Source organism: Equus quagga, chromosome 15, assembly GCF_021613505.1.
Source record: "Equus quagga isolate Etosha38 chromosome 15, UCLA_HA_Equagga_1.0, whole genome shotgun sequence".
NCBI lineage: Eukaryota > Metazoa > Chordata > Mammalia > Perissodactyla > Equidae > Equus > Equus quagga.
Window position 1 is genome coordinate 52,890,571 of NC_060281.1, and position 27,203 is coordinate 52,917,773.

Below are 27,203 nucleotides of genomic sequence, written 5' to 3' on the forward strand. Positions count from 1 at the left end.
CCAGTGGTTTGTTATTCTCATATTCCTGAAACAAGTTTTTTTGAGAATTGAATGCAGTTTAACCCTAAACAGATTGACCTGTGTCATGTTAATGCCACAAGGGCACATGGCAGCCCAGATAAAATATACTCACTTCGTCTTTCTCACGGTCACTGCCACTACTGGGAGGGAAGAGTGGCAAGACTAAAATGAAAGGAAATAAGCATACAATGGATAAGTTTATGTATGAGAAATACAAAAATTCATTTCCCCCTCTCCCAGTTACACACGTCCGCGCCAGAAGCAATTCCCACTTCCTATAGCTTGCTCCACTGTCTAGCTCTTAATATTCACCTTGTTGCTCAGCACCCCGCATGAACTCTGCTCTAGACCCTGTCCCTGAACGCTGTCTTCGCCTCCTCAGCCTGTCCTTGTAGTTTTACCTAACCTAGAATGCTTCCCCTTCTCCACAGCTCTTCAAATCCTATTCTTTTCCCAAGGATCAGCTCCAGTCCCACCCACCTCTTCCTTCAAGCTTTTTCTAATGATTCCAGCTCACGTCAGATTCCTCTTATCTGAACTCCTACTCCATTTATCTACACCTCAGAATGAACAATTTTTGGTCAATTCCATATTCTGTTGTACTGTTTCACACATGTACATTTTGCCTTTCCAGTGTAATGGTAGCCAAGGAGGATCACATGATCATATATTTATTACCCTCTCCCATCATGTACTGAAAAATACCTGCTGATTTATTTGAAAAGTGACTTGAAAGAAGACATATACCAAACTTACTTTTTACCCTACTTCTGATTCTTGTCTTTTTTCTACCAGAATATGGTTTTAGGGATTTTCTTTTCTGGTCATTTGTCCAAGGCAGCTCACTGGTACTGGTACTTGAATCTGGATTACTCTCTGAGAAGAGGTGTTTCCTGTAATCAAGCTTCTATAACACAGGTGATGAACGACAACTATTAAAGACATGTTAGTGCTATTTATGTACAATTAAATGTATTATAAAGTTAGACAAAAGAAAAGTAACTCCTTCTCCTAGAAGACTGGGCTGTCTTATATAATAAAAAGGCACAGAAGCACAGAGGGAGCAGGAAAAGGAAAAATGGATTATTTCTTTACTGCTGTTGTAAAGGATGACAAAATCCTCTCTAATCAAATACTTGCAACTGACAAGATACTACGGTCACTGTTCAAAAGCTGATGCACCTGAATATTGTCTTGACAATATAACTTCAAAAAACTAACCCAAACGACAAAAAATATATATATAAAAATAATTTTTGCAAAGACATGCTTGTCTAGATCTTAGAGGAATCAAAATAAAACAAGAGGGTCATTTCTATTTAAACCTTAAAGCATTCTGAACTTGAGCCTGGACTTTAAAGGGTAGAGATTCAGGGCGAGTGTAATCCATCCTGGTGGATCATTCATCTATACTTTGATATTTATACATCTAAAAACTTTTTGCTTTTGGATTCGTTTCTACAAATGCTTTGACAAATAAATGTTTACGCTGGATTTTTATATGGAGTGTCTTTTAATAAAAAAGCATACTCTCTTCGAGCCCTGTCTGTTGTACCCTTCCAGGGCACTCAGTCCTTAAGCCACCATGCCTCCAGAGGGGCGCCACCATTCACCTGGTAACAATTCATTTTCCTTTCAGGCACGGGAGGAGTCTTATGAATCCAAACCGATTAAGTGGTGACAGTATCTTATATAGTGTTCTCAGATATGAAATGCACCGGCTGGAGGACACCCCCTGGGCCTGGAACGGTGAAGTACAGAATTAGCTCCTGAGGCCATTGCTACGTCAGGATAAGAACCAGGGTCACCTTTATTTATGATAGTACAACTCATAACATTTAAGGTAGGTGATGGAGAGGTACCTATTTTTCAAATGAATTCATTTTTAAAGACCCAATTACTCCTACTTTAAAATGCTTAGCAGTTCAACATTTTGTAGAGAAGGTCATTGTTAAAAGGAACCTTGTGAGCCAGGCCTATTTGCATCTTACTCATAACGGGTTGGGGCTACCACCACATTTGTTCCAGAGTTCTTCAGCCCAGTGACTTGTAAAGAGCGAGCCTTACTTCATTTAATGCTCCCAATTAAAAGACCAGCCATCAAGGCCTTCCCAGTTTCTTGATTTTATATAAAAAGGTGTTGAAAGTTATTTACAGAAATGAAAGAATCTAGAGCAGTGGTTCTTAAATTTGGCTGCATGTAAGAATCATCAAGACGAGGCTTTTAAGAAAATCCCCATGCCTGGACACTACTCCGGATCAATTAAGTCAGAATCTTTGGGGAAGGGACCCAAGCTTCAGTAGTTTCTTCAGCTCCCCATGTGATTCCAGTTGGAGGACCAGGCAGCTGAGAGGGAGGACCATTGTGAAGAGAAAGCCAGGAGCCTTAACTCATTTGTTTGAAGCCCATGATCTCAATTTTAGAAAAAGTGTTCATTTAATATTCATAAAAAGATTTTTTTTAATACGCTGACCATAGGCTTAGAGCATGGTGCTTCCCAAAGCAAGAGCTACACTGCAGAGGTGTGATTTTGTGCACAGGAACAAAACCGTGTCATCGAATCAGTGAAAAAATACTGGTTCGATTCAGTAACACTTCTGATTCTATTCAGGATAAATCTTAGGTGCTGGTAGGTCTTTAGCACTCTCTTCTGCTTACTAATCCTTTTGAACAAAGCAAGACCAGGCTTTAGGCTCAAAACCTAATACGAGTAAAAGGATAGCTCGATATGATAACTTTGCTATTTTCTGTTGTATTTTTGGGAGGCTCACCTACTAACGTTACAACTAATATAGATTTTCCATTTGAAAGTGAAATAATTCCTTTTAAAATAAGTTCAAGATAAGTTTAGTTAAGAAAAATAGAGATAAAGAGCAGAGTGATGAAAAAATTTGAAGAAGGTATACAAATAACAAAATTTAGGAAGTATTGCCCCCCAACAATAAAAGTTACCCCATTACCGACATCCTTGTTTCCTGCTTTCCGTCATCCTCAAAAGCAGACTCTTCCCTAAAATAAAACATATCGAATTAACGGGACTGTCCCACCGTCACCTTCTCCTCCCCACACTTCACAACCCTAACTCTCTTTCCCTTCTGATCGTGAGCCCAGCACATGGGAAGAAACTTGTGTTGAGCCCTTCTCTGTCAGTCACACAAGGAAGAGGAGGGCAGGGTGCGGTCAGCAAGCTGTGGCCCTGCTGCCGACAGTGTTTCCCATCTGGCTCTACCTTAGAATCAACTGGGGTACTGAAAAAGCAAGCTTTTCTTAATGATAAGTGATGCTGAGCATCTTTTCATGCACCTGTTGGCCATTTGTATGTCTTCTTTGGAGAAATGTCTATTCAAATCCTTCCCCCATTTTTTCAATCAAATAATTTTTTTGCTATTGAGTTGCAGGGGTTCCTTATATATTTTGGATATTAACCCCTTATCAGATATATAGTCTGCTATTATCAAAAAAACCAAAGTGTTGGTGAAGATATGAAGAAACTGGAACACTTGCACATTGTTCATGGGAATGTAAAATGGTATAGCCACTATGGAAAACAGTATGAAGTTTCCTCAAAAAATTAAAAATAGAACTACCATATGATCTAGCAATTCCACTTCTGCGTATATATCTAATAGAATTGAAATCAGGATCTCAAAGAGGTATCTTCACTCTCACGTCCACTGCAGCATTATTCACAATAGCCAAGATATGAAAACAATCTGTGTGTCCATTGATGGATGAATGGATAAAGAAAATTCAGTATACACAGACAATGGAATACTAGTCAGCCTTAAAAAAGAAAGAAATCCTGCACTACGCAACAACATGGATGAACTTGGAGGTCATCATGCTAAGTGAAACAAGCCAGTCACAGAAAGACAAATACTGCAAGATTCCACTCATATGAGGTATCTAAAGGGGTCCAACTCATAGAAAGAGAAGAGAACGGTGATTGTTAGAGGCTGGGGGGTGGGGAGGAGAAAATGCAGAGTAGTTATTCAGCAGCTATAAAGTTTCAATTGTCCAAGATGAATAAGTTCTAGGTATTAGTTATACAGCATTGTACTTATAGTTAACAATACTGTATTGAGCAATTAAAATTTTAAGAGGGTAGAGCTCATGTTGTGTTTTTTCTAATTTTATTTTTTTAAACTGGCACCTGAGCTAATATCTGTTGCCAATCTTCTTTTTTTCTTCTTCTTCTCCCTAAAGCCCCCCATATTCGTATTCTAGTTGTGGCATGTGGGATGCCTCCTCAGCGTGGCTTGATGAGTGGTGCCACGTCCACACCCAGGATCTGAACCAGCAAAACCCTGGGCCACCGAAGTGGAACAAGCAAAACACAGGGGCCAGCCCTGTGGCCGAGTGATTCAGCTCCCATGCTCCACTTTGGTGGAACCTAACCACCTGGCCACAGGGCCAGCCCCTCATGTTGTGTTCTCATCACAATAAAAAAAAGTTAATGCACCCTCATTTCCGAGAAACCATTGATCTACTTTCTATCTCTATAGACTGGTTTGCATTTTCTAGTATTTTATATAAATAAAATCATACAATATGTAGTACTCTTTTGGTTTTGGTCTGGCTTCTTTCACTTGGCATGATTACTTTGAGATTCATTCATGTTGTGTTTATTGATCACTAATTCCTTTTTATTTTTTTTTTTAAGAATTTTATTGCTTATCACATATTCTACTGTTTTTTTTTTTTTTTTTTGAGGAAGATCAGCCCTGAGCTAACTGCTGCCAATCCTCCTCTTTTTGCTGAGGAAGACTGGCCCTGAGCTAACATCCGTGCCCATCTTCTTCTACTTTATATGCGGGACGCCTACCACAGCATGTCTTGCCAAGCAGTGCCATGTCTGCACCCAGGATCCGAATCAGTGACCCCTGGGGTGCCAAAGCGGAACATGTGCACTCAACCGTTGCACCACCGGGCCAACCCCTTTTTATTTCTAAGTAGTATTCCATTGTATGGATATAACAAAATTTATTTACCCATTCATCTATTGATGGACATTTGGGTTGTTTCTAGTTTGGGGCTGTTACAAATAAAGCCGCTGTAAACATTCACATAGGTGTAATGGTTAAGTTCAGGCACTCTGCTTCCACGGCCTGGGGCTGGGGTTCATGGGTTTGGATCCTGGGTGCGGACCTACACACTGCTCATCAAGCCATTCAGTGGCAGCATCCCACATACAAAATAGAGCAAGATTGGCAAAAATGTTAGCTCAGGGACAATATTCCTCAAGCAAAAAAAGAGGAAGATGGGCAACAGATGTTAGTTCAGGGCCACTCTTCCTCACCAAAAAAAATTCATGTACATGCCTTTGAGTGACATATGCTCTCTTGAGTAAACATAGAAATAGCTGGCCCAAAGGATAGGTGTATATTTAACATTTTAAGAAACTACCAGAGTTCCAGTAGCTCCACATCCTCATCAACACTTGCTATAGTCAGTCTTTTTAATTTTAGCCATCCTAATACATGTGTAGTAATATTTCAATATGGTTTTAATTTACATTTCCCTAGTAGCTAATAATGTTGGGCGACTTTTCATGTGCTTATCTGTCATCTATGTGTCTTCCTTGGTGAAGTAGCTATTCAAATTTTTTGCCTATATTTTTATTAGGTTCTATTTTTATTATTGAATTTTGAGAGTACTTAATATATTTTGGGTACAAGTCCTTTATCAGATAGACACGTCTACAAATATTTTCTGCAAGCTGGTCCTTTCAGTCCCCTAACAGTGTTTTCTGAAGAGTAGAAGTTTTTAATATTGATTAACCTCAATTTATCAATTTGTTCTATTATTCGTTCTTTTACGATTAGTTTTACACCAAATTATGCTTTTGGTGTCATATCTAAGAAATTTTTGCCTAACTCAAGGTCACAAATATTTTTTCTTATGTTTTCTTTCAAATAGGTTTTACATTTATGTCTATGATCCATTTTTAGTTAATTGTTTTAATATGGTGGAAGGTAAAGATCATTTATCTTCTCGCATATATGGATATTCAATTGTTCTAGCACCATTTATTAAAAAACAAAACAAAACACTTATCCTTTCTGCACTGAATTGTCTTTGCATTTTTGTCACAGACCAGTTGTCCATATGTGTGTAGGTCTATTTCTGGACTTCCTAGTCAGTTCCACTTATTTATCTGTCTTTATGCCAATACCATACTCTCTTGATCACTGTAGCTTTATAGTAAGTCTTGAAAATAGGCAGTGTGTTAGCCCTGCCACTTTGTGTTTCCTTTTGAAATTTGTTTTGCCAAATTTCTACCTAAAATTTAGAAATAGCTTGCTAATTTCTTTTAAAAACCCAACCAAACAAAAAACAAATAAACCAAGCACTCTGCTGGATTTGAGTTGGGTTCGTATTGAATTTACAGATCAATTTGAGAAGAACTGGCATCTTAACAATATTGAGTCTTCCACTGCATGAAACACAGTATCTCTCACCGTTTAGATTTTCCTTAATTTCTCTCAGAAAAGTTCTGTAGTTTTCAGTATGGGGTCTTACACATTTTTTGTGAAATTAATCCTTAAGTATATCATATTTTTAATACTATTATAAATGGTATTGCTTTTTAAAATTTCTGATTGTTGCTAGTATAAAGAAATTTGGTTTTTGTATATTAATCTTGTTTCCTTCAATTTTGTTAAATTTATTTATTAGTTCTCTAATAAGCTCATTCAACAAAGTTGCAGGATACAAAATGAACACAAAAATCCGTTGTGTTTCTATACACTAACAGTGAACAATATGGAAAGAAAATTAAGGAAACAATTCCACTTACAATAGCTTCAAAAAGAATAAAATACTCAGGAATAATCTTAAGGAGGTGAAAGACTTACACACTGAAAAATACAAAAGACTGCTGGAAGAAATTAAGAAGACACCACTAAATGGAAAGATATCCTGTTTTCAGGGATTAGAAGATTTAACATTGTTAAGATACCAACACTACCCAAAGCAAGCTACAGATTCAATACAATCCCTATCAAAACCCCCAATGTCCTTTGCAGAAACAGAAAAACCTATCCTAAAATTCATATGGAATCCCAAGGGGCTTCAAAAGGCCAAAAAAATCTTGAACAAGAACAAAGTTGGAGATCTCATACTTCCTGATATCATAACTTATGACAAAGCTACAGTAATCCAAAGAGCGTGGTGCTGGCATACAGACAGACATACAAACCAATAGAACAGAATAGAACACAGAGCCCAGAAATAAGCCCTCTTACATATGGTCAAATAATTTTTAACAAAAGTGTCAAGACCATTCAATGGGGGAAAGGACACTCTTTTCAACAAATGGTGTTGAGAAAACTGGATATTTACATCCGAAAGAATCAAGTTGGACCCTTACCTTACATGATACACACAAATTGTCAAAGTGAATCAAAGACCTAAATATAAGAGTTAAAACTATAAAATTCTTAGGGGAAAATTTTCATGACATTGGATTTGGTAATGATTTCTTGAATATGACACCAAAAGCACAGCCAACAAAAGAAAAAAATAGATAAATTGGACTTCATCAAATTAAAAACTGTGCATCAAAGGACACAACAGAGTGAAAAGGCAAACCATAGAATGGGAGAAAATATTGCAAGTCATGTATTTGATAGGAGGTTAATATCCAAAATCTATAAAGAACTCCTACAACTCAAGAACAAAAGGACTCTATTCAAATATTGGCAAAGGAATTGAACAGACATTTTTCCACAGAAGATATACAAATGGCCAATAAGCACACGAAAAAATGCTCAACATCACTAATCATTAGGGAAATACAAATCAAAACCACAATGGGATACCATCTCACACCCATTAGCATGATCACCATCAAAAAACTGTGTTAGCAAGGACCTGGAGAAATTAGAATCCTTGTGCACTGTTGGTGAGACTGTGAAATGATACAGTTGCTATGGAAAACGGTACGGCAGTTCCACAAAAAATTAAAACTAGAACTACCATATGATCCAGTTCCATTTCTGGGCATATACACAAAAGAATTGAAAGCAGGGATTCAAACAAACATTTCTACACCCACGTTCATAGCAGTGTTATTTGCAATAGCCAAAAGGTGAAAGCAACCCAAGCATCCATCAATGAATGAACAAAATGTGTATATACCTACAATGGAAATATCATTCTTAAAAAGGAAGAAAAGTCTGACACAAGCTACAACATGGATGAATCTTGAGGACGTTATGCTAAATGAAGAAAGTCGGACACAAAAGGACAAGTGCTGTATGATTCCATTTATATGACGTACCTATAGTAGTCAAATTCATAGAGATAGAAAAAGTAGAATGCTGGTTGCCAGGCATTAGGGGAAGGGGAAATGAGGAGTTATTGTTTAATGGGTACAAGGTTTGCAAGAAGAAGAGAGTTCTTGGAACAGACTGGTGGGGATGGTTGCACAACAATGCAAATACACTTAATGCCATTGAACTGTATAATTTAAAATGGTTAAGATGGCAAAAAATTATGTATATTTTACAACTTTTCAAAAAAAATTAAACATTTAAAAATTTGCTTATTAGCTCTAGTAGCCTTTTTGTGGATTCTGCTGAATTTTCTACTTAGATGATCCTATCACATACAAATACAGTTTTCTTTTCCCTTTCTGATCTGAATGCTTTTTCTTTCTTTTTCTTCCCATATTGCACTGGCTAGAACCTCCAGTATGCTGTGAAATAGAAGTAGTGGAACAGATATCCTTACCTCACACTTGATCTTAGGAATAAGCATTCAGTCTTTCACCATTAAGGACACTATTAGCAGTAGATTTTCACAGATGCCCTGCAATAAATCGAGGCAGTTCTCTTTCATACCTAGGTTCTTGAGCATTTGTAACCAGGAATCGATGTTGGATTTTGTACACTTTTTCTGTGTCAACTAGGATCACGTTTGTATTTTTGTTAACATAATGAATTACACTGATATTTTTGCTATTAAATCAACCTTGCAGTCCTGGGATAATTACTCCTTTTATACTGTTGTATGTGATTTGCCAAAACTTTGTTAAATTTTTTTATATCCATTTTCTTGAGGGCTATAGGCCTGTAGTTGTCTTATGTCTCTACCCAGTTTTGATGTTGGGATAATGCTGGTCTCACAGCATCAGTTCATTAAGTATTTTCTCCTCTTCGATTTTCTGGAAGATTTGTGCAGCACTGGTGTTATTTCTTCCTAACACGTTTGGTAGAATTTACCAGTGCAGCCATCTGGGCCTGGAGCTTTCTGTGTGGGAAGGTTTTTAACTACAAATTCCATTTCTTTGAAAGATATTGGTCTATTCGTGTTATCTATTTTTTCTTGAGTATGTTTTGATAGTCTGTTTCTTTCAGAGAATTTCCCCATTTCATTGAAGGTGTCTTTTTTTGGCATAAAGTTATTCCTACCATTCCCCTATTGACCCTTTAATATTTGTAGAATCTGTAGTGATGTCACCTCTCTCATTCCTAATATTGGTAAGTTCTGCTTTTCTTACTAATCACTCTGTCTAGAGGTTTATCAATTATATTTATCTTCTAAAAGAACCAGGTTTTGTTTTAATTTTCTCTATTTTTTAAATGTTTTCCATTTCAATAATTTCTACTGTGATATTATTTCTTTTTCTCTGTTTACTTTAGGTTTCATTTGCTCTTTTTTCCCCTTTAGTTTCTTAAAGTAGAAGATGAATTTATTGATTTAGATCCTTTCTTCTTTTCTAATATAGATATTTGGTGCTACAAATTTCCCTCCAAGCATTGCTTTCCTCTATCTCACAAATTTCCACATTTTGTATTGTCATTTTTACTAAGTTACAAATTTGTCCTGCCTTTTCCTTTGATTTGTTTGACAAAGACTATTTAGAAATGTGATATTTAGTTTCACAATATTTGAGGATTTTCCAGATGTCTGTTGATATCTAATTTAATTCTATTGTAATCAGAGAATATACATTGTATGACTTATTTTAAATTTACTGGGACTTATTTTGTGACCCAGAACACGATCTATCTTAGCAAATATTTCACGTGCACTTAATAAGAAAGTATATCCTGCTGTTGTTGCATGGAGGGTTCTATCAATGTCATTTAGGTCAAGTTGGTTGATAGCACTGAAGTATTTTAAGTTCTTACTGATTTTCTCTACTTAGGATGTTCAGTATTTCCTCTAGCTTTTTGGACATATGGAATATAGTCATAATACCTGTCTTAATGTACTTTTGTGCTAATTCTAATATACCCATGTCAATTTTTTGCCAGTTTTGACTAATTTTTCTCATTATAGGTCATATTTTCCTGTTTTCTTTTAATGTCTAATAATTTTTATTGAATGTCAGATATTGTGAAATTTTACCTTGTTAGATGCTAAATAGATACTTTAATATTCCTATAAATATTTTTGAAGTTTGTTACTTGGAAACTGTTTGATTCTCTCAGTTCTTGCTTTCTAGAATTGTCTAAAGTATCTTAAGAGTGTTTAATTCCAGACTAATTATTCCTCATCACTGAGGCAAAACCCTTGCTGAGTACTCTACTCAATACTCCACAAATTATGACATCTTCCAGCCCAGCTGGCGAGAACAGTCACTGCTCCTGGCCCTGTGTGAGGTCTGAATACTCTGCCCTCTGATCCTTTCAGGTGGTTCTGCGCCCAGCCTCGTAGTTTCCTTATTGCGTGGACTGATCAGCGTACGCTGTGGAATGCGGAGGTCTCCAGAGCTCCTCTGTGAGAAGTTTCTGGGACTCTCCCCAGCACACTCCAGCTACCTTGGTCTCCCCAGACTTTTAGCCTCATCTCCTCATCTCCGGAAGACCATCAGCCTCTGCCAGGGCTCCTCCTTGGTAACTCTTAATGCAGGAAGCATGGGCAATCGTAGTGTTCATGTGTCTCAGGGATCACTGTCGTCCTTTGTTGCCTAATGTCCAATATTTTGAAAACCACTATTTCATTTTTTTTCCTGGTTTTTAATATGGTTGCTGTTACCCCACCCAGGCCAAAAGCAGACATCCTCAGAAAATTTCTGACCTCATTTTACAGATGAGGAATATGACACCATCACAAGAAAAAAGAAACAATTCAAAAAACGTCAATGCTCACATGCTACAATATGGACAAATGCTGAAGACATCATGCTAAGTGATATAAACCAGTCACAAAGGACAAATGTCATGTGGTTCCACTTATACAAGGGCCTAGAATGGGCAAAGTTATAGAGACAGAAAGTAGAATGGTGGTTGCCAGGGGCTGGGGAAGGAAGGAATGGGGAGTTGTTTAATGGGGACAGAGTTATAGCTGGGGAAGACGCAAAAGCTCAGGACATGGAGGGTTGTGAGGATTGCATAACGATGCAAATGTACTTAACGCCACAGAACTGTACACTTGAAAATGGTTAGGATGGTAAATTTTACATTATGTAAAGAAGCCATGCTTTTGCTAAATGTTAGTATGTATGTGAGTGTGTGTATAGTCTGGATTTAAAAGCAGTTATTGTTTTATTCCAACATGAAAGAACTAAGAGCTCTAAGCAGTATCCAAGATGTCTTTGCAACGATGGTATTTGAATATCCCCTTTCAATTTAAGTACCCTTTTGCCGACAAAGAAACAGAGACCCAGAGAGGAACAGATTACTCCAGTCAGGGATCCTTAACTCAGAGTCTGTGGTGGTTTTGTTACATTTTCTAGGGGAAATACGTACCCTCCAGAAGTCTAAGGCCTATCCTTCTGCTCTAGGTGAAAATATTATGTAGGACAACAAGCATGCAGCCCTTTCTGGAAGATGAATCTGGACTTCCAGGAGCAGCAGCAACAACATTCTGTGCTCCCCAGAATGAGGAGGATTCTCAGACTGAAGCCAGAATGAGGAATCCTCTCGCTGCTACATGGAGACCAGCTGCAGGTCACTGGGAGGAGCTTGGTCTGGGCAGGAGGACAGCAGGGGTGCCTTAGCGAAGCATACTTCCAAAGCGTACTGCCAAGCCCCTGCCTGCTCCCTGCTTCTGGGGCAGGCATGAGAGGAAGAGCTGAAGTCAGAAGAAACTGGAGTGCCCTGAGGATCTCAAAGACAAGAATTGGAAACTGAACGCCTGGACTGTGAGGTGGGATGGGGAGAAGCGCAGGGGTAGGGCAGCTAGAATTTCTCTTCTAGTTGACAGACATCCACAGAAAAATGAACAGGGAGCTCAGAGACGGTATAAAAACACTAAATTTTATTTCCCGGATCGTGCCCTGACAGAAACATAGGCTCTATTCCAGGCTTCAGGTGAGCTCTAATTCATCTTTTGAGATCCAGAAAGAACAAAAGTCTCAGTGGGACAGAGTGCCTTAAAGTGACACCATAAAAGGAGAAATAGAGCTGTCAGATATTATTAACCATTAAAGCCCCAAAATAACATATGTGGACACAAAGAAACACAAGGAAAGCTATCTAGCAGTTTAAAGAAGAAAAATCATGTTGGGGGAGGTAGAGCCACAAAAATAGATAAAAATTAATGATGGAAATAAAGGAAATTAGACGCACAAAGGAAAATGTAATCCCATAGGTGGGAGCCCCTGCCCAGTATGTCTATGGCAGACATGTCTCCAGCCTAAAAGCCACGGTTCTGGCAGAGGAATGAAGAAACAGCCCATACCAATATTAGCTCTGTTCGTTCATTCGTGTATCCATCCATCAATAGAGTTATATTACTGAACCTAACAGAGCAAAAAAACAGGAGAGGTGCAATGTGGTTGTAGGAATAGACACTATTGGGCCTGGAGGAAGACAAGAAACCACGTTTTCTTGCGTCATATCATGAAATTGGCCAACAGCAAGAAAGTACTGAGTTAGGAACTTTAAGTATCTATGTCTATTTAGAATCTTTATCTGACATGTTTGGGATTTGCTTTCACAATGACATCTCTAAGGAACAATGAGGGCAATAAATCCTTTGGATTTAGATCTGACCAACAAATGGAAATGGAGGTGATGAAAATCTTGAGAGAAGAGGATCTTATCACTTAGGCTCTTTTTTTGTTAATAACCAACAAAGAAAAGCGTTTGGGCAAAGTAGTAGTAGCAGTAGCAGTAGTAATAGTAGTAGCAACGCTATTAGTAATAAGAATAGTGATAGTAGCTAACATTTCCTGAGTTCCCCTTATATACAAGGCACTGTTCTAAGCCCTCTACATGTCTTCATTCTTTTAATTGTCACAATCCTATGAGGCAGGTATTATTATCACTATTTTACAGATGAGGCAATTAAAGTAAAGAGAAGAAGAGTAACTTCCCCAAGATTACCCAGCAGGGATTTGAACCTACTTAGCTAGCCTGGTTCCTGGGTCCAGGCTCTTAGCCTGTATTTGTTCACTGTGCTAAGTTCAATACCTTCTGGAGCTCATAATCTTCCCATTTTACAGACAAGAAAACTGAACTCACAAGTATTAATCAATGCGTACAACTAAGTAAGGAGTAAAACCAGGATTTGAATGCAAATCCAATTCTAAAGCACACATTTCAGTACCATATTACATTCTATACCTAAACGCTAAAATTTAAGTCAGTTTTCAAAAAGATAAGAGAAAATAGAGTAAAAAGGAAAATGATTTAAGGATGGAAAGTGCTAGCAGTCTTATGTTATTCTGAAGAAAAACAAAAGGAGGAGTCATCTAAAGAGATAGACAGAGGCGCGTCAAGTGGTAAACCAGATGGTTCAGTCTTTGATCCTATTTCATTCAAACTTATCAACATCTTGAATAAAACTCTAAAAGGCCAGCCTATGATACTTCCAAATAAGAGCCTGAGAGAAAGCTAATAAAGGAGATGGCAGAATCAAAATTCAAAGGGCAGGTTGAAGAAAAAAAACCAGAAGGTGAATTTGCATATTGGCAGATAAAATCCTATACAGTGGGACTAGTCCCGTAGCCAAGTGGTTAAGTTTGCACGCTTTACTTCAGCAGCCCAGGGTTTCACCAGTTCAGATCCTGGGCACAGACCTAGCACCACTCATCAAGTCAAGCTGAGGTGGTATCCCACATAGCAGAGCCAGAAGGATCTACAACTAGAAAATACAACTATGTACTGGCTGGCTTTGGGGAGAAGAAGAAGAAAAAAAAAAGATTGGCAATGGATGTTAGCGCATATACCAATGTTTCAGGAAGAAAAAATCCTTTAGAGTGCAATTTTAGTTGGCATAAATAGAATGGCAGAACCTAAAAGCAAGGAAATTAACAGCCATATGCTCTAACCAAGACTAATGGGTTCAGTAGTGTGGACCATATATTAAAAGGAATATTATCAAATTCAAGTGCAAAGATGATGCCTAAGACATCTAAATATCTCTAACCCAGATCTTTCCCCTAAGCTCCCAACCATGGCTAACATATAACCTAGCTCCTAGAATCAACACTTATAAATCATCTTCCTAAAACCTAATCTTTCTTGTGTTACCCAATTATCCAGTTACCCAAGCCAACAACCTTTGGAGTTTTCATAGTCTCCACTTTCTCCCTTACTCCACAATATCCACTCAATCTTCCAGAAAATCCATCCTTCCTCCAGAGCCTTTCCTGAACAGTTACCATTCTCTCTTGCCTGGATACCTTCCACAGTCATTAACCATTAATTCCTGTCTTTTGCTCTATATCCAACCCCTCCAATTTATTCCCTATATTAGGGATTTTAAACTACAGTTTCTCTAAACTACAAGTCATGACCAATTAGCAAAGCAAATTTAGTAACTGTTAATAGAATAAATTAGACCTTACACTAGAATTTATAAAAAATTATTGTACATAGTAAAGTAAGGTATTTTTGTGTGAAATTTTGTTTCAAACATGTACATATTCATGTGTGTGAGTATGTGTGCTGAGTCATAATTTAAATGTATTTCTGACTGTGAGTCTCATTCAAACAATTTAAGAATAATCAGTTTTCACTGATCAGAAAACTCAATAAATTACAATTAAAGGCTATTCTGGTCCCACCTAACAAGTTTTAAAGCAAGTTTCAAAAGGATAAAACTGTTTTAAAATAATTAAAAAGTTTAAGAAGTTACTGGAATACAAAAATATTCAACAAGGTAAAAATTCACAAATTCTGGCATCAATCAAAAACTGCCAGGCACATAAGAAAGCATATAACCAGCAGTGAGGAGCAAAATCAACCAAGTGAAAACAACCTAAAAATGGCACAGGTGATATAACTAGCAGACAAGGACATTAAAATAGTTACTATAACTCTAGCCCAGGAAGTCAAGAAGGTTGAGGAAAGCTTGACCCTGTTAAGAAGAGGCATTAAAAAAAAACTTCTAGAGATGAAAAATACAGTATTTAAGATCACTAGTACACTAGATGGGGTGAATAATAGTTAGATACTGTAAAAAAAAATCAGTAAACTTGAATACACAGCAAGAGGAACTATCTAAATGAATCACAAAAATATGAACAAATCATAGATGAGCTGAGTGACTTCAAGCAGCCTAATATGTGTATAACTAGAAACCCTGAAGGAGAGGAAAAAGGGGGTAAGACTTAAATACTTGAAGAAATAACATCTGAAATTTTTCTACATTTGATAAAATCTACAAACAAACATATTTAAGAAGCCCAACAACTCCTAAGTACAAGAATCATTAAAAAACTACACCAAGGCACAACATGATCAAATTGCTTAAAATTATTTATAAAGACAAAATCTGAACAGCACTCTAAGGAAAAAAGATTACACAGATACCTCATTTTAACATGCTTTGCTTTATTGCGCTTCACAGATATTGCATTTTTTTTACAAGGTCCTCCACCAGGAGAAAGATTATGACTCACTGAAGGCTCAGATGATGGTTAGCATTTTTTAGCAATAAAGTATTTTTTAATTAAGTTATGTACATTTTTTTCTTTAGACGTAATGCTATGGCACACCTTACATTGTAGTGTAAACATAATTTTTACATGCACTGGGAAACCAAAAAACTCATGTGACTCACTTTACTGTGATATTTGCTTTACTGCAGTGGTCTGGAACCAAACTTGCAATATCTCTGATATATGCCTGAGTATATATAAAGAAACAAAGATAAGAAAGACAACAGGTCTCATCAAAAATGGTCAAATGAATCCTAAAATTCATATGGGGCAACAAAAGACCCCGAATTGCTAAAGCAATCCTGAGAAAAAAGAACAAAACGGGAGGCATCACAATCCCTGACTTCAAAACATACTACAAAGCTACAGTAATCAAAACAGCATGGTACTGGTACAAAAACAGGTGCACAGATCAATGGAACAAAATTGAAAACCCAGAAATAAAACCACACATCTATGGACAGCTTATCTTTGACAAAGGAGCTGAGGGCATACAATGGAGAAAAGAAAGTCTTTTCAACAAATGGTGCTGGGAAAACTGGAAAGCCACATGTAAAAGAATGAAAATTGACCATTCTTTTTCACCATTCACCAAAATAAACTCAAAATGGATTAAAGACCTAAAGGTGAGACCTGAAACCATAAGGCTTCTAGAAGAAAACGTAGGCAGTACACTCTTTGACATCAGTATTAAAAGGATCTTTTCAGACACCATGCCTTCTCAGAGAAGGGAAACAATAGAAAGAATAAACAAATGGGACCTCATCAGATTAAAGAGCTTCTTCAAGGCAAATGAAAACAGGATTGAAACAAAAAAACAACCCACTAACTGGGAAAAAATATTTGCAAGTCATATATCTGACAAAGGCTTAATAGCCATAATATATAAAGAACTCTCACAACTCAACAACAAAACATCAAACAACCCAATCAAAAAATGGGCTGGAGACATGAACAGACATTTCTCCAAAGAAGATATACTGATGGCCAATAGGCACATGAAAAGATGCTCATCATCGCTGATCATCAGGGAAATGCAAATCAAAACTACACTAAGATATCACCTTACACCCGTTAGAATGAGAAAAATATCTAAAACTAATAGCAACAAATGTTGGAGAGGTTGCAGAGAAAAAGGGACCCTCATACACTGCTGGTGGGAATGCAAACTGGTGCAGCCACTATGGAAAACAGTATGGAGATTCCTCAAAAAGTTAAAAATAGAACTACCATACGATCCAGCCATCCCACTACTGGGTATTTATCCAAAGAGCCTGAAGTCAGCAATCCCAAAAGTCCTATGCACCCCAATGTTTATTGCAGCACTGTTTACAACAGCCAAGACGTGGAAGCAACCTAAGTGTCCAGCAACAGACGAATGGATAAAGAAGATGTGGTACATATATACAATGGAATACTACTCAGCTGCAAAACAGAACAAAATCATTCCATTTGCAATAACATGGATGGACCTTGAGAGAATTATGTTAAGTGAAATAAGCCAGCGAGAGAAAGATAATCTGTGTATGACTCCACTCATATGAGGAATTTAAAATTACGGACTAAGAACAGTTTAGTGGATACCAGGGGAAAGGTGGGGTGGGGGGTGGGCACAAAGGGTGAAGTGGTGCACCTACAACATGACTGACAAACATTAATGTACAATTGAAATTTCACAAGATTGTAACCTATCAATAACTCAATAAAAAAAAAAAGGTCAAATGAAAAAGACAATGGAGCAACATCTTTAATGTACTGAAAGATAAAAAGCTATTAGCCTAGAATTCTACACCCAGTGAAAATATCTTTCAAAAATAAAGGTGAAACAGATTTTATCAGATATACGAAAGTTGAAAGAAATTAATCACCAGAAGATCTACACAGGAAGAAATAAGAAAGTCCTTCAAGCAAAGGAAAATGATACCAGATGGAAATTTCTGTCTATGCAAAGGAATGAACAATAATGGAAATGTTAAATATGTGATGAAATATAAAGTGATTTTTCTTATTTTAAAAATATCCTTAAATGTTAATAGATTATTTAAAACAAAGCTAATAAAATGAGGAGGTTATTAGATATGTAGAAGTAAACTTCATGACAAAAGTAGCACAAAACTGGGAGAGGGAAATGGAAGTACAGTGTTGTAAGGATGTATATGTGAAGTGGTGTAATGTTACCCGAAGATTAAGGATGGTAAGTTAACGATGTATATATAAACCACAGAGTAACCACTAAAAAGACAAACGAAAAAAGAGAGAAAATGGAACCATAAAAAAATACTTAATTTATTCAAAATAAGTCAGAATAAGGAAAAGTGGAACAGAAAACTACAAGACAAATAGAAAAAAATAGCAAGGTAATATAATAAACACAACCAAATCCATAATCATATAAGTGGCTTAAATACCCCAATTAAAGGGCAGAGATTGCCATACTGTGTTAGAAAGCAAAACACAACTACATGCTGCCTACAACAAACCAACTTTAAACATACAGATACAAAAAGATTAAAAGTAAAAGGACGGAAAAAGATATGCCAAAAAGAAAGCTCAAGTAGCTATACTAATTTCACACAAAGTAGGTTTCAGACAAAGAATACTGCCAAAGGTAAAGACGGACATTTCCTAATGATAAAGGGTCAATCCATCTAGAAAACATCACAGTCCTAAGTGGTTATACAACCAATAAGAGAGTTTTAAATACATGTAGCAATAACAAAAGAACTAAAAGAGAAATAGATAAATCCATAAGAATTATAATCAGATATTTCAATACTCCTCTCAATAAGTAATAGAGTAAAAAACTGACAGAATAAGTAAACAAAAAAATTAGGAAGGACATAGAAGACTTTAACAACACTGTCAACCATCTTGACATAATTCCCATTGATGCAACACTCCACTCAACAGCAGAAGAATACACATTCTTTGCAAAGGCACATGGGACGTTTACCAAGATAGATATATTCTGGACCATAAAACATTTTAAATAAATTTGAATGAAATAAAATCATGTAATGTAGGTTTCCTAACCATAACAGAATTAAATTAATAATCGCTTAGAAAAATATCTCCAGGAAATCCCCAAATATTTGGAAACTAAATAACATACTTCTAAATAAGCCATGGGTCAAGAAGAAATAAAAATAAAAATGAAAATGCATTTTGAAATGAAGGAAAATCACACATCAAAATTTGGGAGATACAACAAAAGTAATGCTTATAATGATATTTCTAGAACTGAACCCTTATATTAGAAAAGAAAAATAATTGCAAATCAATAACCTCAGCTTTTACCTTAAGCAATTAGAAAACTAGAAAAAGCATATTAAACCCAAGTAAGCAGAAAAATAGAAATAAAATTCAGAGCATAAATCAAAGAAGCGGAAAACAGAAAACTAAAGAACATAAATCAATGAAACCAAAACTGGTTCTTTGAGAAGAGGAAGAAAACTGATACACCTCTAGCTAGAGTGTTCGGGAACAGAAGAGAAGACAAATTAACAACATTGGGAATGACAACGGAGGATCACTAAAGAATCTCATGATATAGAGTAAAACTTCTTAACATAAGTTTAGCAAATTGAATCTAATAATATATAAGAAAGACAATACAGGGGCTGGCCCAGTGGTGCAGCAGTTAAGTTTGCTCATTCCACTTCAGCAGCCCAGCATTTGCCATTTGGGATCCCAGGCACAAACCTACGCACCACTTACCAAACCATGCTGTGGCAGGTGTCCCACATATAAATAGAGGAGGATGGGCACGGATGTTAGCCCAGGGCTTATCTTCCTCAGCAAAACAAGGGAGGATTGGTAGTTCAGGCCTAATCTTCCTCAAAAAAAAAAAAAAAGATAGACAGACAATACAGCACAACCAAGTTGAGTTTATCCCAGGAATGCAAGGTTGGTTTAACATTCCAAAATCAGTCAATGTAATTCAACATATTGACTAAGAAAGAAAAGTCCTATGATGATCTCAATAGATGCAGAATGAGCATGACGAAAATGCAGTATCAATTTCTGATAAAAACTCTCAGAAGATTTGGAATAGAAGAGAATGCTTTCAACCTGATTAAGGACAGCTACATAAAATCCACTGCTAATAGTATATTTAGTGGTGAAAGACAATGTTTTCCCCAAAAGGTGAAGGAAAAGGCAAAGATGTCTGCTCTCACCAGTTCTATTAAACACTATACTGTAGGCTTTAGCTAGAGCAATAAGGGAGAAAAGTGAATAAAGGTCACCCATATCTGAAAGGAAGAAGTAAACTGTCTTTATTTGTAGATGAGATTATTTTCTACATAGAAAATCCCATGGAATCTACAAAAAAAAATTAAATGAATTGAGCAAGGTTGCAGGATATAAGAACAATATACAAACATAAAGTGCATTTAGATAGAACCAGAAATTGAAATTTTTAAGAATTATTCATGATAGCAAAGAATATGAAATACATACAGATAAATTTATCAAAATATGTGCAAGATTTACACATTGAAAACTATAAAACATTACTGAGAGGAATTAAAAAAGCCATAAATAAAGGAAGAGATATACCAGGTGTATGAGACAAGGAAACATCATTATGATGTCAATTCTCCCCAGATTGATCGATAAATTCAGTACAATTCCAGTCTAAATCCCAGCAGACATTTTTGTAAAGGTGATTCTAAAATATGTAAGGAAATGCAAAGGACCTGATATAGTCAAAACAACTTTGGGAAAAAAAATTGAAGACTAACACTACCTCATTTCAAAATGAGATACAATAGTTAATATAGCAAAGCTGCAGTAATTCACATAGAATGCAAGACAAATAGATCAATGGAACAGAGTACAGAGTCCAGAAACAAATCTACACGTGTATGGTCAACTGATTTTTCAACAAATATTCCAAGGAAATTCAATAGAGAAAAGAATAATTGTTTCAGTAAACGATCTAGCACTATTGGACAGCCATAGGAAATAAAGAAATAAGGGAGAGGGCAAAGGGAGGGAAGAAAGAAAGAGAAAGAACCTCAACCCATACTTCACACAATATCCAAAAGTTAATGTAAAATGGCTCATAAGTTGAAATAAGATCCAAAACTATAACTGTGTTTCTAGAAGAATACATAGGAAAAAAATACTATTGTTCTTGTGTTTGCCTAAGACTTCTCTTTTTTTTGTTAAGCTCACCACCTGAGCTAACTGTTCCCAATCTTTTTTTTTTCTGCTTTTTCTCCCCAAATCCCCCCAGTACATAGTTGTATATTATAGTTATGGGTCCTTCTAGTTGTAGTATGTGGGACGTTGCCTCAACATGGCCTAATGAGTGGTGCTGTGTCCACACCCAGGATCCGAACCAGTGAAACCCTGGGCCACTGAAGCGGAGCGCGTGAACTTAACCACTCAGCCACGGGGCTGGCTCCTGCCTAAGACTTCTTAAGTATGTCACAAAAAAGCATAAAGAGTAAAAAGAAACCCGTAAATTGGGCTTTATAAAAATTAAAAGCTTTTGCTCTTTCAAAAACACTGTTATAAAAACTAAAAGGTAAGCCACAGACAGGAAGAAATTATATGCAAAACATACATCTGATAAAGGACTTATATGTAGAATAAATAAAAAAAACTCCTATAACTCAATAATAAGAAAACCTAATTTTTAAAAAAATGGGTAAAATATTTGAAGATACTTTACCCAAGATGATACATATATATGGAAAATAAACACATGAAAAGATGCTCAACACCATCAGTCATTAGGGAAATGCAAATTAAGCACACAATGAAATACCACTACATTTCCACTGGAATGGCTAAGACGAAAAAGACTGACATGCCTATGTCATTGACAAGAGTGTCTAGCAATTAGAACTGTCAGAGACTGCTGGTGGGAATGTAAAATGCTACAACCACTTTGGAAAACATTTGGGCAGTTTTTTAAAAAGTTAAACATAAGCCAACTATGATCCAACCATTCTATTCCTATGTATTTACCCATGAGAAAAGAAAACACATGTCCATACAAATTCTTACACATTAATCCTAAGGACATTACTTGTAACAACAAAAACCTAGAAACAACTCAAGTGTCCATCAACAGGTGAATGGATAAACAAATTGTGGTATATCCATACAATGGAACACTACTCAGTGATATAAAAGAATGAACTGTTGTTACACACAAAATGGATGAACCTCAAAATAATTATACTGAGTGAAAGAAGCTAGAAAAAAGGAGAGTACATACATTTGATTCCACTTATATAAGATTTTTTAAACTATAAACTCATCTATAGTGGCAGAAAGCAGATCAGTGATTTCCAGGGCTGAGGGTGTGAATAAAGAAGGCAGGAGAGAGAGATTTCAAAGGAGCAGAAGAAAATTCCTGGAGATGATGGATATGGTCATTATCTTGATTGTGGTGATAGTTCCTGGATGTAGACATATGTCAAAACTCACCAAATTTATACTTTAAATATGTACAATTGATTTTATTTCAAGTATACCTTAACAAAGCTGTAAAAAAAAAAAAATCACATGTCCTATGACCCATTCTTCAGAGGCCTACATAAAAACATGGCAAATAAATTAATGCCGAGTGATATATGTTTTCCGGCTGGGGATATTCAGTGTTTCACTGCAGAGAAATACATTGCTGAAGGTAACACTGGGGGCATAATGGTAGAGACCCATAGGTCAGAACATTCCAGTCCTGCTCAAATCATTCTACAGAAAACTGCACACAATGCTCTCTCCTTGTCTGGGGCATAGCCAGGCGCAGGAACGGAGGACAATCTAGACAGTTAAATTGTACATTAACTATCACATTAACAGCAGTCTACATGGTTTATTAGTTTTGAAAATCACTTACCTAGATTTGTCATTTAATTTAGAAGCCTGAATTTTTACTGAAGCTTCTTGTAAATCTGAAGAATTCTCAAGTTCTGAAGCAACTTTTGATCATGAAAATTAAAAACGAAAATTGTTGAGTATCTCAAGTAAACATTTAAATACACCACTCAATCTTATTTATGATGGATTTTTAAAAATCTGACCTTTTTTTGCATCATCCAGTTTCGATTTTTCATGTGAATGAGTAGGTGTACTTTGCTGCAAAAAATACATACACATTAAATTATGGTGACTTCGAAATTCTTTTGGAGCCCTTTACACCTCCAAAGAAAAGCGTTTCCATTGAGTACTAAGATACCGGGCTCTCTGTTCATTAGACTTGGCTCCAAATGACTAATGGCTGTTCCAAAAAATTGATATCCACCCTCAGGAGAAGATTTGCCACTACCAAAGACAAGAAGAGTATCTCAAAATTATTAAAAGAAATATCAAAAGACGACTTACAAAAATGTCTTCAACAGCATCAGAATTGTTGGGATGAACACACAACTTCTAAAGGAGACAATCTGAAGGATAATCTTTGGTGTATTTGTTTAAAAAAATCATGACACTACCATAACACTTCCGTATAACGTGTACTGGTAGTCAAACGTAAAACTATGACAAATAGACTGAATACCTATATACGCCAAGCAGTGTGTTAGGTGCTTTATGTAAATTATGTTTTTAACCCTAAGAGGACTACACTGTGAACCAGCCATTACTTCCATTTTATAGATGAGAACCCTCAGGCTCAGTGAAGCTAAGTAATTAGCCTAAGTTCCCACAGTTAGTAAGTGAAAACCACGTCTGACTTCAAACATCAGACTCCTTTCCCTACATCCCAGTCTCCATATCCAAATGAGAGAATGAGGCAGAGCCAGCCAAGACACACATTCCATGGGAGAGCCAAGTTGAGTGAAAGGAGAGAACAAATAAACACGGCAGGCAAAAATAATCTAAAGGAGCATATGGTTAAAAAACCAGAGATTATGGCCAGGAGAAAATGGACAACAAGCCAGGAAAAGCAGCTTCCACCTGTCAGCATCCTGGTGGACACAGTTGGAATCTTGTCCTAAGCTTCCCATACTCACAGCAGGCTCAGACTGGTTAAAGGGCAGAGTTATTAGGCAGCGGTCATCTCCAGCACTTGTTAACTCTGCCAGCTTGGTAGATTCTTCTGCTTGGTCTGCACATGTTAAGAAAAGAGTATTAAAAAATAACAATAACCATGCATAACGCTGGTCATACCCTCCAATTTCTCTCCATGGGATGCATGCTGTTGGTACATCACCATCTTTTGGTAAGAGCTGGTAATCAGGTCCTGCCTCAAATCTTATTTTGTAAATCTATGGGCACTTTGGAAAACAGCCTTTGGGTGGAACTCATAAGAGATATATAATCCATGCAGGGCCAGCTTTGTGGGTGGACAGGCCCCTCCACAATCCCATCTTCTTGCCTCCCACCATCCCATCATTTTTTCTCCTTTGTGATTTCCAGTTGACCCCAAGAAAGACTGTATCAGTAGGGAAAATAATTCAAGGCTTCATTAGCAGCTTTTATTTCTCCAAAGGTACAATAACACATTAGTTACTCTTATGTGACCAGAGGTTTTCAGTGATCTCTCCCAAGTAAGATTTTATCACTGCTTCTACAGAGTAAAAAAATTTTATTTCCAAATATACCTGTCTCTCTTTTGTCGCTGCTGGGAAATTCAATGTCGTCTTTCGCAAATTCACCAAAATGTTCTGAGACTTTTGTCTGGTCAGGCAACATCTGAAATGGAAGTCAAAAGCCATATAACTTTTAAAAGCAAAAATCTTTTTTAAAAATTTAATATTAACAGACCTAAAGAGAGAAATAGACAACAATACAATAATAGTAGGGGAATTTAATACCCCACTTACAGCAATGGATAGATCACTGAGACAGAAAATCAATAAGGAAACATCAGCCTTAAATGACACATTAGACCAGATGATCTTAACAGATATACACAGAATATTCCACTGAAAAGCAACAAAATATACATTCTTCTCATGTGCACATGGAACATTCTCCAGGATAGATCATATGTTTGGCTACAACATGAGTCTTAATAAATTTAAGACTGAAATTAAATCAAACATCTTTTCCAACCACAGTGGTATGAAACTAGAAATCTGTTACAAGAAGAAAAGTGGAAAATCACAAACGTGTAGATTAAATAACACGCTTCTGAACAACCAGTGGGCCAAAGAATAAATTAAAAGAGAAATTTAAAAGATATCTTTGGAAAAATGAAAGTGGAAATACAACATACCAAAACTTATGAGATGCAGCAAAAGCAGCTCTAAGAGGGAAGTTCATAGTGATAAATGCCTACATTAAGAAACAAGAAAGATCTCAAATAAACAACCTAATCTTACACCTCAAGGAACTAAAAAAAGAACAAATGAAGTCAAAGGTAGTAGATGGAAGGAAATAAAGACCATAGTGGAAATAAATGAAATAGAGACTAAAAAGACAATAGAAAAGATCCGTGAAACTAAGAGCTTGTTCCATCAAAAGATAAACAAAATTGACAAACCTTTAGCTAGACTCACCAAGACAAAAAGAGAAAAGGCTCAAATAAATAAAATTACAAAAGGAGACAATACAGCTGATATCACACAAATTCAAAGGATCATAAGAAACTACCACAAACATTTAAATGTCAAATATTTGACAATCTAGAAAACATGGGTAAGTTCCTAGAAACATACAACCTACCAAGACTGAATCAAAAGAAATAAAAAATCTGAACAGACTGATTACTAGTAAGGAGACTGAATGAGTACAGGCATACCTCATTTTATTGCACTTTGCTTTCCTGCACTTGGCAAATACTGCTTTTCTTTAAAATTCTTTTTTATTGCACTAACAGCAGCTTATAATATTACATAAATTTCAGGTGTACATCATTATATTCCAATTTATGTGTAGATTACAACATGTTCACCACCCAAAGACCAATTACAATTCATCACCACACACATGTCTAATCACTCCTTTTGCCCTCCTCCTTCCCGTCTTCTCCTCTGGTAACAACCAATCCAATCTCTGTTGCTATGTGTTTGTTTGTTGTTGTTTTTATCTTCTACTTATGAGTGAGATCATATGGTATTTGACTTTCTCCCTATGACTTATTTCACCTAGCATAATACCCTCAAGGTCCCTCCATGTTGTCACTAAAGACTGAATTCCATCATTTCTTATGGCTGAAGAGTATTCCATTGTGTATATATACCACATCTTCTTTATCCATTCCTCCCTGGATGGGTACCTATGTTGCTTACAAGTCTTGGCTATTGTGAATAATGCTGCAGTGAACAAAGGGGTGCAATATCTTTACACATTTGTGTTTTCATGTTCTCTGGATAAATACCCAACAGTAGAATACCTGGATCATATGGCAGTTCTATTTTTAACTTTTTGAGGAACTTCCATAGCGTTTTCCATAGTGGTTGCACCAGTTTGCACTCCCACCAGCAAGGGATGAGTGTTCCCTTCTCTCCACATCCTCTCCAACACTTATTATTTCCTGTCATCTTAATTATAGCCATTCTGGCAGCAGTAAGGTCATATCTCATTATAGTTTTGATTTGCATTTCCCTCATAGTGGTGTTGAACATCTTTTCAACACCTGTTGGCCATCTGTATATCTTTTGGGGAGTAATGTCTGTTTAGATCTTTTGCACATTTTTTAATTGAGTTGTTAGGGGTCTTTTTTGGTTGAGATGTATGAGTTCTTTATATATTTTGGATATTAACCCCTTATCTGATATATGGTTTGCAAATATCTTCTCTCAATTGTTAGGTTGCCTTTTCATTTTGTTGATGGTTTCCTTTGCTGTGCAGAAGCTTTTTAGTTTGATGTAGTCCCACTTGTTTATTTTTTCTATTGTTTCCCTTGCCCAGTCAGACACAGTACTTGAAAATATGCTGCTGAGACCAATGTCGAAGAATGTACTGCCTATGCTTTCTTCTAGAAGTTTCATGGTTTCAGGTCTTACATTCAAGTATTTAATCCATTTTGAGTTAATTTTTGTGTATAGTGTAAGATAGTGGTCTAGTTTCATTCTTTTACATGTGGCTGTCCAGTTTTCTCAACACATTTACTGACTAGACTTTCCTTTCTCCATTGCATATTCTTGGCTCCCTTGTTGAAAATTAGCTGCCCATAGATGTGTGGGTTTATTTATGGGATCTCAATTCTGTTCCATTGATCAATGTGTCTATTTTTGTGCCAGTGCCATACTGTGTTGGTTACTATAGCTTTGTAGTATATTTTGAGATGAGGGAGTGTGACATCGCCAGCTTTGTTCTTTTTTCTCAGGATTCCTTTGGCTATTTGGGGTCTTTTATTGTTCCATATAAATTTTAGGGTTCTTTGTTCTATTTCTGTGAAAAATGTTGTTGGAACTTTGATAGGGATTG

General features: G+C 36.4%; 1 protein-coding gene across 1 annotated transcript in view; it reads right to left on the reverse strand.

The window, feature by feature from the left end:
• SYCP2L (synaptonemal complex protein 2 like) overlaps nt 1-27,203 on the reverse strand; it is a 103,062-nt gene that overhangs the window by 36,180 nt on the left and 39,679 nt on the right. Inside the window, 7 exon segments of the mRNA XM_046641002.1 lie at nt 130-183; nt 778-928; nt 2,983-3,031; nt 22,726-22,807; nt 22,910-22,964; nt 23,840-23,934; nt 24,431-24,521. Coding sequence (XP_046496958.1) covers nt 130-183; nt 778-928; nt 2,983-3,031; nt 22,726-22,807; nt 22,910-22,964; nt 23,840-23,934; nt 24,431-24,521 — 577 coding nt within the window.